This window comes from Nelumbo nucifera, chromosome 2 (genome assembly GCF_055504915.1).
Source record: "Nelumbo nucifera cultivar China Antique chromosome 2, China Antique-T2T, whole genome shotgun sequence".
Taxonomy (NCBI): Eukaryota; Viridiplantae; Streptophyta; class Magnoliopsida; order Proteales; family Nelumbonaceae; genus Nelumbo; species Nelumbo nucifera.
Genome location: NC_142650.1, coordinates 15,779,460 through 15,796,985, shown reverse-complemented (window position 1 = coordinate 15,796,985; position 17,526 = coordinate 15,779,460). Strand labels below are relative to the sequence as shown.

At 41.4% G+C, this 17,526-nt stretch overlaps 1 protein-coding gene across 1 annotated transcript; it reads left to right on the top strand.

Annotated features, from left to right (window-relative positions):
• The first annotated feature begins 8,560 nt into the window (after positions 1 to 8,560).
• Positions 8,561 to 13,731, top strand: LOC104597070 (protein NRT1/ PTR FAMILY 5.6). The gene is made up of 4 exons (XM_010258462.3): positions 8,561 to 8,832; positions 10,563 to 10,780; positions 11,971 to 12,515; positions 12,673 to 13,731. Exons 1-4 carry the CDS (start codon positions 8,679 to 8,681, stop codon positions 13,550 to 13,552), a joined length of 1,797 nt encoding a protein of 598 aa, XP_010256764.1. The 5' UTR covers positions 8,561 to 8,678; the 3' UTR covers positions 13,553 to 13,731.
• The last annotated feature ends 3,795 nt before the right edge of the window (positions 13,732 to 17,526 follow it).

Below are 17,526 nucleotides of genomic sequence, written 5' to 3'. Positions count from 1 at the left end.
CCATCCGGATTTGGTTGTAGCCTGAGTAGGCATCAAGGAAGCTTAGCAACTCATGTCCCGAGGTCGCGTCCACTAGACGGTCGATCCTAGGAAGGGGGAAGCAGTCTTTCGGGCAAGCTCGGTTCAAGTCGGTGTAGTCGACGCACATGCGCCACTTGCCGTTCGTCTTTTTCACCAGCACAGGGTTGGCCACCCAGCTCTGGTAATGGACTTCCCTTATGAAGTCTGCCGCGAGGAGCTTCTCGACTTCCTCGTCGACCGCCTTCCAGCGCTCTGGGGCTAAGTTCCATTTCTTCTGTCTAACAGGTCTAACTAAAGGGTCAGTGTTAAGTTTGTGAGTTATAAGGCCAGGGTCAATACCGGGCATATCGGCCACGGACCATGCAAAAATATCTAAATTTTGAAGTAAAAAACTTACCAGTTCGGTCCGTAGGGGTTCTTCGACGGAAGCACTGATCTGGAGTGTGCGAGCTGGGTCCGTAGGCGAGGTTGGGATCGCGACTGTTTCCTCTGTGGGCGAGGCTCGTTCTTCGCCTTGTTCCGCGGGCCGCTCCAGATCGAGGTCGTCGGCTGCCTTGGTCTTTCCCTTTAGGGCGGCAACGTAGCACTTGCGGGACTCGAGCTGGTCACCCCGCGCTACTCCCACACCGAAGTCCGTAGGAAACTTCATGGCCAAATAGTAGGTGGAGACCACCGCCCGCAGGATATGCGTGATTGGCCGCCCTATTATGGCATTGTATGGGAAGGGGGTCGCGACCACCAGGAAGTTGTGGTTGAGTCTGACCGCACAAAGTCACGTGCCGACTTCCACAGGTACCGTTATTTTTCCGAGGGGCCTGACTTCCTCTCCGTTGAAGCCCACCAGGGGAGTGTTTGTGGGCTTTAGTTCGCTCCTCGGCAGCTGTAGCCGATCAAACGCTGATTTTAAGAGGATGTCCGCCAAGCTGCCCGAATCTACGAGTACGCGTCTAACCTCGAAGTCGCTGATCCTTAGTTTAATGACAAGCGCTTCATCATGGGGGTAGCGAACTCCTCGCGCATCATCTTCCATGAAGAGGATTGGCTCTTCGGAGGGTTCCGCTCCTCAAGGACCGCTTCGTGAACTGAAGTCCGGACTGCCGCCGATGTACACCCCGCTACCACCAAACCTCCCACAATTACATGGATGGTTCCCCGAATTGGCCTCTCTACCGGAGGCTGTTGCTGCAACGGTTCGGCAGGCCTGCTGCTAGTTTCGGGGGCGTCCTTTTCGTGCTCGCCTGGCCGATCCGCTTTATTGCTATTATTGTTGTGCTGTACAAAGTTTCTTAAGTATCTACGACGGATGAGCCCCTCTATTTCGTCTCGGAGGTTATTGCACTGCTCGGTACTGTGACCATGGTCCCTATGGAAACTACAATACAAATTCTTGTTTTTTTGGTTCGGATTTCCCTTTAGGCGAGGTGGCCATTTCACGTACGGGGCGTCCTTGATCGTCATTAAGATCTCGGTCCTCCTTGTGTTCAATGGCGTGTAATCCGTCCGAACTGGTAGGAGAGCACGGAACGACTAGTTCGGTTTTGGGTCCCGGGCCGGGTTTTTTTCGGTCGGCTGAGTTAGAGGGCTCGCCATCCCTCTTTCTTTTCTCATTTCCGCCCTCGGTTCGTTGGTTGATTTCCTCCTCCGTCCTCATGAACTTGTCCGCGAGCTTGAGAAACTCGGCCACGGTCGCGGGCTGGTTAGCTACCATGTGCCATTTGAACTCTTTGTGCGTCACCCCTCTTTTTGTTGCCGCGAGCTGCACCGCGGGGTCTAACTACGGTATCTGTAAGCATGCTTCATTGAATCGTTTGATGTAGCCCCGTATGGGTTCTCCTTCCCTTTGGACTACCCCGAAGATGCTTTCCTCTGCTTTGGGGCACCGTTTGCTGGTGACAAAGTGTGCAGTGAAGACCTGCACGAACTGAGCCCAACACTTTATCGACCCAGGGGCCAGGTTCCTGTACCAAGTGCGGGCTACCCCCCGAGGGTGGTGGTGAAAGCCACGCACATGCATGATTCGCTGGCTCTGGCGAGGTGCATTTGGGACTGGAAAGCGTCAACGTGGTCGTTGGGGTCGAAGGACCCGTCATACTTGTCTAGAGGTGGGAGCTTGAAATCTTTGGGCAAGGGGATTGCCAGGAGTTCTGACGCGAGGGGGGAAGGAACTGAGAGAATCAGGGCAATTCCTACCTTGTCCGAGCTCGTCTCGCCTTTGCCTCTGAGCTCTGACAGGACGCGGATGGCGGTTCGTCGACCTCGACGGCGCCTTCGCTGCTGAGTGGGCCTTGTACTACCGCTGCTGGCCTCCGTGTTGCCGAGCTCGATGGGCCCGGAGTGCTGGTAGTCCGCTGCTGCCAGTGCGCCGAATCGGTTTTCCATGAGTGGGAACTCCGGTTTGGAGCCCCGAGGTGCCGATCTCACGGGCGAGGTTCCCGACCCGCTTGCGAGCTACGAGGCGGGGATGACTTTTCTCTCTCTCCGGCCTGGCTGTTTAGGGGGTTCTGGGGCCTTGAGGCCTTTCCTTGGTGGGGGCGCTCATCCTGCGGAGAGGCCTTGACCGGCTTTGGAGCAGGGTGGCGAGGTGGAAGTAGTGGTTGGTTCGGTGGCAGTTGGGGGAACTGCTGTTGATAGTGATACTGGGAGAGGTTGTGCAACACTTGGTGCTGGTGAAGTTGGTGTTGCTGGAATTGTTGCATCTGGGCTTGCATTGCCCGCATGCACTACATCAGGTCGTCCAACCGATTTTAGCTAGCTGCCAGGGGGACGGCGGTTGGTTCAGCGAAGGTAGTCTCGATGGGGAGAGGAAAGGGGATGTTTGTGGCAGGAAGGTTTACAGGCGCCACTACTTGTGGCGTACTCAGATTGGGAATTCCGTCCACCGAGAGGGGGATGGTGAACTACCCAACACACACCACGGGAACTTGAGGCTGTTCCCCGGTGGTGTTTGTCTTTGTGCCGTGTCCAGCGTTGCTGGAAGAGGCCATGAGTGTTGAGTTTTTCAAAGAAGAAGAAAGGGGTATGAAAGTTTGGAGGGAGGCCTTTTGAAGCGTTCCCACAGACGGCGCCAATTGATGATACACAATCCGACCGGTCTTAGCTGTCAACGATCTTGCCTCTAAGCTGAGTGGCAGGGGACCTGAAACGGAGGGAGTGAAGAAGCTCCGGGGAGAACCCAGCGTAAGGGCTCCGAAGCTCAAGTTAGAGTCTTTTCAAAGGCAAGATAAGCCAGATAGCGCAAAAGTTAGCATACCTCGTTCTTGTGGGGTAGAAGCCTTTTATAACCACCTCGCGCACTCACTTCCAGGCTTCTATCAGATCGGGCATGATTATTTCTGAGCTCCTGCCAGTTCGGATGTCATTTCCTCTGGCCGGACAGAACCGCCACTGCTCCTTTTGTTGGAGCCGTCTCTGCGGCTAGTAACGACGGTGGCAGGTGGCGGTAGCAGGAGGCCATTTGAAGTGCGGCTGTCAGGCGTCAGATCCCAAATCAGTCAAGTGCGCCGCCCTTGGATACAGACGTCCTTGGTGTCAGGTACGTTTGGTTAGCCTGGTGTTTCGGAAGCGAAGTGCTGGAGTGGCGAGCGAGATGTCTTGAGCTCGGTTTGGGGAGTGTTCCGAACTGCCATGGGTCAGCTCGGGTCACAGCTTTGCGAGGCTTGGGACCCGAGGTAGTTCGTGCTCCTTGCAGGGAGCTCGGGTTCTCAGTAGGGAGCTCGGGTTCTTAATAGGGAGCTCGGACTCTTAATAGGGAGCTCGGACTCCCAGTAGGGAGCTCGGACTCTTGGTAGGGAGCTCGGGCTCCTAGTAGAGCGGTCTGGTGGAGTTCGGGCTCGGTAGTGAGCTTGGACTTCGTTACTTTCGGTGCTCGTTTTGGGCGCTCTGCTGTCCCGAGTGGTTTGTTTTTGCCACGTATCGGGTGATTGCGAGGTCGGGCCAAATTTCCCTTCATCAATACCTTTTCATCAATTTGTATTAATCAATTAAAAATATTTCGGCTCCATTTGGAAGGAGTACAGATACAAAATTGTAAAGTACAAAATCGTGTATTTTGTGCTATTTTATATGTATTTATACTGTACATATTTGTATCTATATTCCTTCCAAACTGAGCCTTCAGGTAAAAACAGTAATGGAACCAAACAATCTTAGTTTGGTAAAAACAGTAATGGAAGCAAAATTAATTATTTGTGGTTATGATTTCAAAGCATGATATATGTGGTAACTTATGAGGGTCCCAGACCCATGTGGTGGGTCCTGTGTCCCCATGTCCAATATAGTACATCCCTATTCATATCAAGGTTCAAAGTATCAATACAGGCTGATATGCCGGTAAGATGTATCAGTTTGTATCGGTGTTTTTTTTTTATTTTTTTTTAATCTAGTTTAGAGTGATTGATTTAAGGCCTGACTACCCTCTAAATCATGGTAAAAGGCCATGATATGATACATATCGGCCTGTTTGAACCTTGATTCATATACACAATCAATGTACAATACACCTCTTCATATGGGCTGATTTGTTTGGATTGTCGATTGGGTTGACGTGGTGATTTATGTGCTTTGCATTTGGGTTTAGAGGTAAGGTGGCCAGGTGGGTATATCCTTGGTAATATTCTTCCTCTCTTTTGATGGGGGTTAATTAATAAATTTTAAGGTGGTTGCCCACTTACCCCTTCACTTTGAGTAAACTTGGGTCTTAAAGAAACTTAAAAAAAAAGGGCTTATTTGCTCAATAAATATACTCTACTCTTCATCTGGCTTCAATTTTATATGGCGAACTATATGTCCATATCATAGGTCAGGTTCCATCATTTAGTTTTGGATAAACACCAAGCCCTTAGCTGTGCCTAACCCTCTGTATGAGACCAACAAGTCAATTTTGGATAATTGGTTATCACTTTTATGATACTAATTAATTGGTTATAAATTATTCTAGTATCATAGTGAAATTTTATTATGTATATAATTTATAACACCCTAAGAACCATGTTTGCTTGCTTAGTAGTTGGAACTAAGGAACTAGGAAGTTAGCTAGTGAAATTAATAATACACCATAGAGATAGTGCTCTCTCTCTCTCTGATGTATTATTGATTCCACTAACTAACTGTCTTTCTCTCTCTGATGTATTATTGATTCCAGTGGCTAACTTCCTAGTTCCAACTACTAAGCAATCAAACATGGTTCATGGTTTCTTACATATTCTAAACGCGTCCGATAGAAAAGGTTGACAAGACGATGGGACTACATTTATCTCTTCTCCAACTAAGACAACTAAGAAGTGAGGAAATGGAGCAAAGAGAAATCAATTGAACAAATTAATTTAATGTTGAATAAAGGAGAAATTTCGTCATAGTTCTCGCTGTTCAATACTCATGAGTCAATAAGACTAAAATTAAGGAAGCATACCTACTATTACCATAATTAGATTATTAATAATGTCCCCAACTAAAAATTCAATGGTAGTGTGGTTAATGAGTGCTGGGGCTGGGCCCAGCACAAACAATGGTATCGTGGTTAATGAGACTAAAATTAAGGAAGCACATAAAATGAAACATTGGGATTTTTTTTGGGTCGCCAAGAAAAATAGCAAAATGCATATGGTATTGTCTTCATTTTCTTGGACATGCTAATGATAGTGTGTGTGGTTAACGAGTGCTGGGGCCGGGCCACCATGAAAAGTTGACTTCTATTACTGATGATTCGCAATTAAGGTTGTGTTTGGTATCATTGTTGTTTTTATAAAAAAAATGTTTGGATCTTAATCATCTTATCAATATAAAATTTTGAGAAATCGTCTTCTTATATCATATTAAATAATCATTTCTACTAAAAAAATATAGGCATTGAATTGAGATGTTGGCATTTTTATTAGAAACATCAAATTTGACCTTTTTTCTGAAGAAACAACAATGGTACCAAATGTTGTATTGATAATTCAAAGCACTTATGGTAAAAAAAAAATTATATTCTCATAAAATTTGTATTAGCCAACCTACAAATTACAAGAGAAAATGGCAATAGTACTAAAACACAACCTAAATCTGCATTTGATGGGTTTGACCTCTTGACATTTACCAAAACAAAGAGCTTACGTTGTAGTTAAGATAGGTGAGCCCATCGATACTTTTAGCATTTGGCCATACTGATTTATGCTCTATTGATGTGAGCTAGGATCAAATTGGGTATTCAGATTCTAATCAAACCTGTTCGATTGAATTTGGATATTGAATACTGTTAATTAATAAGTTAAATAGGAATTATTAAAATATCATATTATAAATAAAATGTACAAAAGTTATTTTGATATTCTAATCTTAGAAGATCCAAGAGATTACTCGACCAGAAACAGTTGAGAAATGGTCGAGAATAAACAAAGGTTATCACCCTCGCTATTCTTGGTAAGAATTTTATCGTTTTTGAAACTATGTATAGAACTTCTACTCATTCAATTTTGAGGGTAAGGTCTCATGCCCCCTTTTCTTTCTTATCATTAATAAAGTTTTTTCTTCCTTTCTTAAAGAAATGAAATAACTCCGATCCAATGAGACTTGAACAATCAACTTCACCAATAAATACGCTTATGTAGATGTAAGCATAATTGTTTAAATATTATAAGAACTGCAGATAGGGTCAGGTGCAACTTGAGCAGGTTCAGTTTGGGCTTTTTGTCAAAATGTGAATGGACTCGGCCTGAAGGCCCAAGCCTGAAGCAGTGAAAAATGCATACTCGGGGCCAACCCGATTTGCACCCATAAAAATAAAAAACAGAAATCATGTAGAGGTGGATCTATAAAAAGAAATAAGGCTATTACACAAAATTGGTCCAAACTATCTAGGGCCTTGGCAGGGATAGACTGGATATGATCCTAACCTTTGTCAATTTTTCATACAAAAAATTACTGCTTTCAAACTTGAACTCATGTTCTTAGGCTTGACAACCCAAGATTTCACCATTATATAAAGTAATGGATAAAGGCGGATCCCTATCCAATTACAGAAGGATTGAATTCGGATCACCATCAAATTTGATTTAGAATTAAGACAAATGGATACAATTTGCAGTCGTAATTAGTTCACAGTTTTGACTCTGGAGAGAGAGGAGGGGTTTATTATTGGAGAATTAAACATGTGGATTATTTAAATCCAATCTCAAAAACTGGCTTACTCACCACAGCAATGACTGACAAATTTTCTGATTAAATTAGTTTGCAAGGAAATCCAGTTCAACTTCAAAGGATCTGCCACTGCAAACCACTATCAAAAGAGAGCTTCAAATAAAAATAATGACATTTTATCACAATAATATAATAAATATGGCTTCCAGTTCAGCTTTTCTCAAGCACAATTGTTGAAACCTTCAAACGCAAGCATTACGAAAGCAAAACATGTTAAAATGGGGAAGGATCTGCTACAAGCGAAGGAGTATACAACTGGTGTGGCAGATCATTATTGATTCCACAGCTAGTAATCACGATCAGCTCATCGCTCCATCAATTGGTTCCACAAAGGGTGAACAGGCCTGATTTTACTAGCAGTGACCAGTAGTCGATTGAATGAAGGGTGGATCACCCCCTTTATCACAGACGAGTCGCACCAATAATACATATAATTGATACGACATGGTCGACTCTTATATAGTATAGTTAGATTAAAGGGTGGTGTTTTATAATTTGGACACTTCATTTGGGCCGGGCTAACGGAAAAGAATGGAACGTGGGAGATCTCCTTGGCGTCAGAAAGAAAGGCAACAAGACCCCTTTTTGGTTGATGTTTGGAATCCATATATTCAACTCTGAGTCCCAATTCTTAATTTATAGGACAGGTGGCAAGTTAGGTGGTACTACTTGTGTCGTATCCTGTCTCACACCAGACCCAAGACCTACCTTTATCAAAATTTGGCTGTGCCCGAACCACCACATACCTCATGAAATCATTTTCTATTAATAAGGGAAAATTAAAGGAAAATAAAGAAAACAACGACACAATAAACTAAGAATGCATTTGGAGATAAATAAGGTGGTGACAACAACAATTGTTAAATTGAACCCTAATTGTACCAAAGCTTTTCACCTTTCATTTCTGCTAAAAGATCAACTTTTGCAAGATTGAAATAAGCTTCTTTTTTATTTTCATTTTCTCTTTTAGATCAAGAGTTGGAGAGAGACATGTGTCTATCGTCAGTTACGTCATTTCTCATTTCTAAGGCATTAGAGATAAGACAACAATTTCCATTGTGCGGTAAGGATACGATCACCTTTTGACCTTAATTGCTTCATCAACAGAACCCTGTCAATGTTAGTCGGCAAAGAATACTATCCCTTACTACACCACCACTCATAGCCATCGAGTATGGACATCTAATCTAAGTGCAAGAAAAGAAAGTTCTCTCTCTCTCTCACAAAGTCACAATCATGGCCAGCCAATTTTCTCTTAATCTAAACTTGAATTCTGTCACGAGAAGCAGAAAGAAAACTAAATCTAGATGGAGGACCCAACAAAGGAATTCTCCCTATATAAGTTGTATAACGCTATCGATCCCTTCATCATCTACCCCATCTTTGAGATCTCGTCTTATATATGGTCTCTGCATATGCCTTGTCGTTTAATTAATTAGTTTAGTGAGGCATCTTTATTCTTTCACTTTGCAGTAAGATATATGGAAACTAGAATGGAGGAGAGAAAGAGGGGGAAATCTGAAGAAATTGATGATGATCAGGAAAAATGGGTTTATGATTCGTCTGTGGATCACAAGGGAGGGATTCCTCGCCGAGCTTCGACTGGTGTTTGGAGAGCCTCTCTCTTCATTATAGGTAAGAATTAGTACCATAACCCACAACACATAGAGAATTAATTCACTGATGATCATATCGATTCCACACCTTCAATTGTGATTCTCATTGCTTTACTATTTTAATTAACCGGTATGATTCTCATTTCATGTCTTGTCTGTTCTTTCTGTAGAATAATTTCACTAGGCAGGCATGAGCATATGAGCATTAATTGATGGATGTTCATAATCCATGTAGACTGAAATTAATTAAGTTTTCCATAGCATTTTTCCTTTTGCATCTTTTAATAAATTAATTCTACCTAACTTTTAAAAAATAAAATAGAGATTTTAATTGCAATTTATATTGATATCCCTTGAATGAAATAATTCATGTGGATTCCAAATGCCCCATATATGAATGAAGTAGGACTCAGAATGTATGTTGAACAGTAAAATTCCAGGTCGACTGATATATATGATGAAAACGGAATTTTTAACCATCCCAAATTTGTCTTTAACTCTTTGATGGTGATGGTATTTGTTCATGCTCGGATTGGCCGAGGTCAATAATGTTAATTCACCCTTAAGTCCAAGTAGACCCGAGGTATTGGAAGTCCGACGATAGACGTGGTTGAGGAGTGGAGTCCGAGATGAGAGAGATTTGTGGTCCGATATCCATTGTGTCTGATACCCGAGGTGGATGAGGATCCCGATATCAATTCTGTAGGGAAGGAGAATGTCAAAGGCCTCGAGTGAAGACCTGAGGCAAGGATTCCAACGGTCAAGTTAGTAAGAGGTTACGAGGTGGATGAGGTCTGAGGTGCGAACACCCAAACCAGGTCACAGGAGAACAAGTAATCTCAAGAGTGAGCTAGAGAGCTGGAGTATTTTTCTTTACCTAGAGGGGGTTGCCTCCTATTTATACTTAAGGCCACCAGGGGGCAAGTGACCTCGAACGGCCTAGATGCAATCCGTACCGAGGGTGTGATCATCTGAGAACGCCAGGTGAGGGCATACGATTGGCTCCGCGAGGCTTGCCAAGCCCAACCTAACGTGCACCCTGATTGGTCCAATACAAGGTGTTGACATCGGCTCTTCCCGCCACCCGATTGGTTCCACTCTATGCTTCGCCGCCTGACGTGTGTAGGCTCGCCATTTGCCCAACTGGATGCGCCTACATCAGTATTGACTGATGATAAGTTGAGCCATTTTCATAAGGGGATAAGCTAGCTTTAATAGCAAAAGAAACCGGTGAAGCATTTCATAAGGGGATAACCGCCAACCGGTGAAGCATTTCAACAAAACTTTGTTGATTTTACCCAAAAATAAAAATAAAAAACCCTATTGTAGTCTTCACTTAAATTAGGAATCTTCTTCTTCAGAAGAAAGGGGCAGCCGTACAATATTATACTCGATATTAGCCCCAGAAAAATATGAAACCGGTCTACTCGACCAATGGGTGGCTCTTTCCTCCTGTATCCAAAACCTAGATATATAAGCTTCAAATAACCAATCTTGCTGTTGTAAAGATGAAGTCATATCAACTAAATTCATTTTTCTTGGACTCTTTCTGGTGTACGTAGCATACAATTATACTATGGCATCGTTTGCCACCAAACGGTCATGATCATGCAAGTAAGAGAAAAATTAAGGACCATTAATATAATTAAAGTTAAGTACTGCTCAATTTTCTTGGCAAAATTATGTTTCTCGTAACTATCTGTATATTTAATTAACATTGTGTTGTTGGTCGTTTGTTTTCTGGGCTAGCAATTGAATTTAGTGAGAGACTGAGTTACTTTGGAATAGCAACAAATCTCATTACATACCTGACTAAAGTGATTCATCAAGATCTCAAAACAGCGGCAAAGAATGTAAACTATTGGTCGGGTGTGACAACCATGATGCCTCTAATGGGAGGATTTCTCGCAGATTCCTATTGGGGGAGATTCTCCACTGTTTTGGTTTCATCATTTATCTACTTCTTGGTAATCTTCTTCTTCTTCTTCTTACCCATTCATGCTATATACTTTCACTCAGAAGAAAGATTAGGTTCTTCTATGGTAATTATCTAGACGTTAAGTCAACTTAATTTCCAAGAGTCGAATATTGTCAATGGGAGCAAGGTTGACTCGTCAGGCTTGAATTTTCTGGCCCAAATTGAGTCTACACCCCTAAAACTTAGGCCTAATCTGTCGGGCAATGTCACAACTTTCATAATCACCATCCAATCCTTATCCCAACTACATGGGATTGGCTAGATGAATCCATGTTTCTCCAATCCATTCTAGTTTAATGTTATATCCATTGTTAAATTATTAAAACTTAAAAATCTGGCCAATATATATTGAGTTTTGCCTCTTAATTAAAGACTAAAACAATTTAAGAGATTTTATGAGATTTGAAAAGAATGGAAAAAGGCCAGGCTGGGCCCAAACCGAGCTTAACCTAACCTGAAGTCAACTTTGAATTGGGTTAAGATTGAGGGGTTTTAAGTTGAATTAGGGTTAGTGTTGACCTCAACCAGACCTAACCCGGCCTCACTTGCACCCCTACTAAAGATAAGATGAGATGCAATAAATTCTCAACGGCTCTTTGACTTAGTTGGCCAGTTCAATTACACTGTTGAATGCTCCGTCCATTCTTATCGTGGCATGCATGTATCTGGGATGCAAACGGATCCTATCAAATTGGATATACCTAGATTCAAAATTAATTCATTAATATTTGGATTTAAGTGGAATCGAATTCACATATCAAATGACATTGATAAAGTAAACAACTTACGACTCTTTAATGAACATTTAGCATGCAAACCAGTGGATCACATCAGAGAAGAAAAGTGTAAATCCATATTTAATCCAATTATAAACAGATAGAATTCCAATCACCCTTAACTGGATTGGATTCCACCCTTTGGGCTTATATAAAATAAAATAAAAGTGGATCGGATTTGAATTCAAATTTGGAAAAACGGGTTCGCATCCCTAGCTAGCCCTGTTATTATTTAAGGCTTGATTCCCAACTAGGTTGGTCCGCTGGTTGCCCGGTTCTAAACAACTAATTTGTAGTACTACTTCAGCTAAGTGGATATGATAAGGATTAAGGAGTTTCATTAAAATTGCAGAAATATCCTGCAGCCTTACGAATGTAGTGTCTTTGTGGATGTGGGAAACAGGGTCTGAGCCTCAAAACAATGTCTGAGCTGATACCAAGCTTAAAGCCCTGCAAAACAGAAGCATGTAGCAATCCAGCAAAGCTTCACGTAGTGGTCTTCTTCCTGTCCATTTACTTGATCTCTATAGGAACTGGAGGTCACAAACCTTCACTTGAGAGCTTCGGGGCTGATCAGTTCGATGACGATCATTCAGAAGAAAGAAGAAAGAAAATGTCTTACTTCAATTGGTGGAATTCAGCTCTTTGTGGCGGTCTCATGCTTGGCGTGACGCTTATCGTTTACGTACAAGACAACGTTAGCTGGGGGACTGCAGATATCATTCTCACTGTTGTCATGGCCCTGACAATAGTAATCTTCTATATTGGAAGGCCGTTTTACCGATACAGAGTGCCCAAAGGAAGCCCCTTAACACCCATGTTGCAGGTATTCGTAGCAGCCCTGAGCAAGAGAAATCATCCATATCCTTCCAACCCTGCTCAACTCTACGAAATTCCAAAATCAGAGAAGAATCAAGGCAGGCTTCTTTGCCATACCGATAAGCTTAGGTAAGCAAGCTTCAATAAGCTGACTTGTCTTGTCCCGTAGCTATTCCAGCTGCTTCCATCCATCCATTCATGATTCATGTGAGCTATAATATAAGTTTTGAACTGATTTTATTATTGCAATGTGCTTAAAATGTTTGTGAATTGGCCGGAGTGACAGGTTTCTGGACAAAGCTGCAATCCTTGAAGATGGTGATCAGAGCAACAAACCAGTTGACAAGCAACAAAGTCCATGGAGACTAGCTACAGTAACCAAAGTCGAGGAGATGAAGCTTGTGGTCAACATGATCCCCATCTGGTTAACCTGCTTGACATTCGGAATGGGCGTCGCACAAGCCTCAACATTTTTCATCAAACAAGGAAGCAGTATGAACCGAAAGATTGGGCATGGTTTCGAGATACCCCCTGCTTCCATCTACACAGTGGCAGCCATAGGAATGATCACATCTGTAACAATTTACGACAAGATATTAGTACCCGTACTACGAAGAGTAACAGGCAACGAGAGGGGGATAAAGATACTACAGAGGATCGGCATCGGAATGGTGTTTTCAGTTGTATCCATGGTTGCTGCGGCCTTGGTTGAAAGAAAAAGGCTACAAGTGGTACGAAAGGAAATTGTGGAAGAAGGAAGAATCGGTGGAATTTCAATGAGCGTCTTCTGGTTAACTCCACAGTTCATTATCATCGGCATAGGAGATGGGTTTACTCTGGTTGGCTTGCAAGAGTACTTCTATGATCAAGTTCCCGATTCTATGCGCAGTCTAGGGATAGCCTTCTACCTGGGTGTGATTGGAGTTGGAAACTTCCTAAGTAGCCTTCTGATAACAGCCGTCGACCATTTGACTGAAAAGTGGGGGAGAAGTTGGTTTGCCAAGGACTTGAACAGCAGTCGCTTGGACAATTTTTTCTGGTTGTTGGCAGCCATGAATGCAGTGAACTTGTGCGTCTATGTCTTCATAGCAAGGAGGTACTCTTACAAGAATGTGCAGAGAAGGGTGGCTGCTGCCGACTGTTACGACGGTGATGGAACAGTTTAATTAATTAATTAATTGCTCCAACATGAAACAACCACCAAAAGGAAGTAAAACTATTGTTTAGGATGTTTCTACTTTATATTCCAAGCTCGTGGTGATAAAAACTCGAAGCTCTATAATTCTATGGCACTAATTCGATCTACCAGAATTAACGGAAGAAAAAAGCTTTGGGCTGCTGTGAATCCATTATCTCTTAGCCTCATGAATGGTTCCGTCTCTCTCTCTCAAACTAGATATGAATAGCCAGTATTAAAGTGCCGACCAAGCACGTTAGTGCCAATTAATATAAATAGTTATATATGGGTGTTCAGCGGCTCTAAGAGCCACATGGAGAATAAAGGATCAGACAAGAGTGGGCAACGTACCCATTTCGCTACAACTGTAGAAGTATTATTGCCTACTGCTGGAATGATTTGGGATTATTGATAGTCAGAATTAATTGAACATTTATATCTTTTCAAATATCACTTAATGATTAATTAATAATTAATACATTTTAAAATTTGAATACTAACTTGTCATGTTTTTAAAGTTTGAGAATTAAAGTAGAGATAGGCCCAAAATACAGGATATTAATCAAGAATTTTTCCTTAATTTTATTGTAACTTTGAGCAATTCCATATTGCCAACTCAACAGCTATAAAAGAAAAAAAAAAAGGCAATATTGATAAACAAAAAGGGAGGAAAACCATAAAGCAGCCGTATGACCCAATTCCATCTAATTTTCGGTTTATGTCGACAAACCTCGTGGATTGAATATAAGCTGGGATCTTTATGGATAGGGATGCCCATACATTGAATGAATCCCTTTATTCGAATCCATTCCAAATTCCAATCAAATATAGTTGAGCCCACTATGGATGTCAGATCTAGCTCACCTCATTCATTCTTTCCTGAATACTCTCATTTTAGGCTGACGACTGACGTTCAGGTTGGATTAATTCCGTATTCAAATTGAATACATATTTTGATCTGCTCATCACTTCATCAGTGTGGCACAGGTTTTTCATTCATAATAGGGTCATTTATTACAATACCCCCTTCATGGATTTATTTAAAATTTTCTCTATAGTTTTTATTTTGTTAAAACACTCCATATAATTTATGAGTTTACATTGTCTGTCCAGTCCAATCCTATTTGAACATGTCACCTTCTCCAAATTAATTTGAAATAGACGAAGTTTTGATCAGATTGTGTTCATCTGATCACAAGTTTAAGAGTTTTGATTCCTGTCCAATCCTATTTGCTAAAACACCTCATCGGTGTTAACATGTTATGTTAATAGTTAAACAAAAAAAAAAAACATATGAATGCTGACAATTGATTTGATCAGATTCATCCAAAATCTGATACACATTGTGTTCATCTTCATTGCTGGAATACTCCCTTACTACTCCCCAGTAAATTAAATACAGGCAAATCGGTGATAGAAATAACACGAAACTTGGCTAATTATAGATGTTTTTCCCAATAACCAACGAAATCGTTCAGGTCAAAAGTGTTGTTTAGGGATGTGATCCGATCAGACCTGGTTGTCCCCATTAATACTTAGTTTTATTCTGGATTTACATGTTGAAGATTGAAACACCCTTCCATCTGGCACCATAGAAATTGCCTAAGTTATAAGTTTCAGATGATAATTGATCACGATGTCCACGGTTGGCATAGTGAAATTTTTTACACTTTAATCATGCATCATGTGGCCTTTAAGTGATATCTCAACGCTGAGTAAGCGAATCACCTCGATAAGTTGGCCCGTAGCACCTCACCCAGGCCAACCTCAAATACCTTGGCCAAGCCGAGCTGATAGGTCTTCCAGCACATAGCGACCTATCTCAAAGACCGACTGAGCTACGAAGAGTAACTTTGGTGACCTGCAGGGCGATCCTATTGACTTGTCTCAAAGATCTGTTGTTAGTCTGAGATCTCCGGAGTACTAATGAATCGATCGTTAGACTGGCCTACCCTATCACACACATCAGAGTTAATCGGACGGACCACAACCCCTGCGTAAATTATGTAATCGACGTAATTATTCTCTCGAGTGAATGGAAATGGCTCCGTGAGAACCTGAGACCTGTTGCAAGAGGACTCAAGTCACTCACATCTATATAAAGCCCTCATTTTCACCTAAGAAGGTATGCGCGCTTAAACTCTTGCATTATCTCATCTCTTAAGAACTCTCAATACCATTCACTGACTTAAGCATCGGAGTGTCTGCCCCAGGTAAAAACAACCCGGGCACTCTAATGCTACCTCTCTTTCAGAATAGTACAGCTTGGCCATCCTTAACTCGACCCAATACAGCTCGGCCACTGACGAGACAAACATCCAAATCAGCATCTGAATCATCAGACACGCAAGAATTGCTAGATTGCACTACATCACATCTAATTTACAATTTGTTTAATGAAAGAAATGGCAAATTGTTAACCACATCGCATTAAAAAGTCTACAGTCACCAAATAAATGTAGTAAAAGTGTTTGTTGTTATTGTTGTTATTTGGTCAATGACATAATCCTTTATTTCCACTCTTCCTTATATTTCCTTAATAAAGACCATTGTTGAGAATCAATAACAATATAACTCAGCCTGGTTAATCCATTAAATGGAACTCATCCATGGCATGTTTAATCATCCAAAAGTCACAAAAATGCAAAATCACAGTTATATTTCAAACAGAACCAGGCTTTGCAGTCAAGAGCCCGTTTATATTTGTTATTACTGGCCCATATTTATAGTGGAAGATCCCTAAAAAGATAATTTGTTTGGAGAAAGTTCTTAGAAAAAATGGAGGAACCCAGACCAGATTTCAGCTTTAATAGGCATGGTTGTCAGTTGCAGCGTTGAGGGTATCAACGGAAAGGGTGGAAGCGGCAATATCTTTCACTGCGGGAAGCGGCTTAGTTGCAGTGTCGTCGGTGAATGGTTTCACGCTATGAGGTCAGTGAGGGTGAAGGGGCAGTGGGGAGGGAGGGGAAGAGAGCAGCAGAAAGGAGAGGTAGGCTCGGTTTAATTGTTTTTGATAAAATTTCGGCATCCATATGCTAGTAGAGCCAAAAGTCCGTCCGTTTCACCTTAATTTGGAAAAGGTGACGTGTTCGAATAGAATTGGACAGGACAAAAAAAATTTTTGTCCTTTGGGGACAGATGATCTCGACATCTACTTTATAACCTATTTAATTAATCAACCTCTCACTGACAAGTATTTATTTTTCCATCTGAAAACAGTAATATTATAAGCATAATCCCATGATCGTTTATTTCAAAAGCACATCTAACACTTATTCGTGCAAAAAATAAAGTTGAGCAAATAGATCCCAATAGACTGATTGCTTGTATTTGATTAGGTGAAAATTGATATTTTTATTTTTTTTTATTTGGAAAAATCTATAATGTGGAAAAGATATAGTATGGAAATAGCTTTGACCAATCAAAACCCACCTATGAATTTTGATAAATAATATCTAATTCGCTACCACATTTATGATTCCAATTGATTGGTTGGATGTTTTTCGGATATCATATCTTTTTCATATCATAGTCGAACCTTATTTATTTTCTTATGATTATTATTGAAATGGACATTGAGGTTAAAACTATTATTTTCCATTGTCATCTAATGGAATGTAAATTAAGTAAATGATTGCAAAATACAAGGAGTGTTTTAGTAAAACTCAATAAATTATGTTTTAGTAAAAGCATAAAACTATAAGAATTATTTTAATAAATGACTCTTCATTATATACACACGTGTAAAAAATCATACACATTAGGAAATTGCATTTTCTGCTATTTTTGATTCGTAAAACATATTAGAACAATAAAAAAAAGGAAGAAAAATAAAAAACAGGCGGTGATATGTAAAGTGTCATTTCGATCCTAGCATCTTTTATGTTTTTTCCTCTTTTCTTTTCTTCTGTGTGGTCGATGGGGAGGGGGGACCTGAGGCAAGAGGGGTTGTATAGAAGGGGC

Bases quoted from the DNA above. Each gene is read 5' to 3' on its own strand.
- LOC104597070 (XM_010258462.3), top strand. From the start codon at position 8,679: ATGGAAACTAGAATGGAGGAGAGAAAGAGGGGGAAATCTGAAGAAATT. The intron at 10,781-11,970 runs GTAATCTTCTTC...TGTGGGAAACAG, and splicing joins CATCATTTATCTACTTCTTG to GGTCTGAGCCTCAAAACAAT. The intron at 12,516-12,672 runs GTAAGCAAGCTT...CCGGAGTGACAG, and splicing joins TGCCATACCGATAAGCTTAG to GTTTCTGGACAAAGCTGCAA.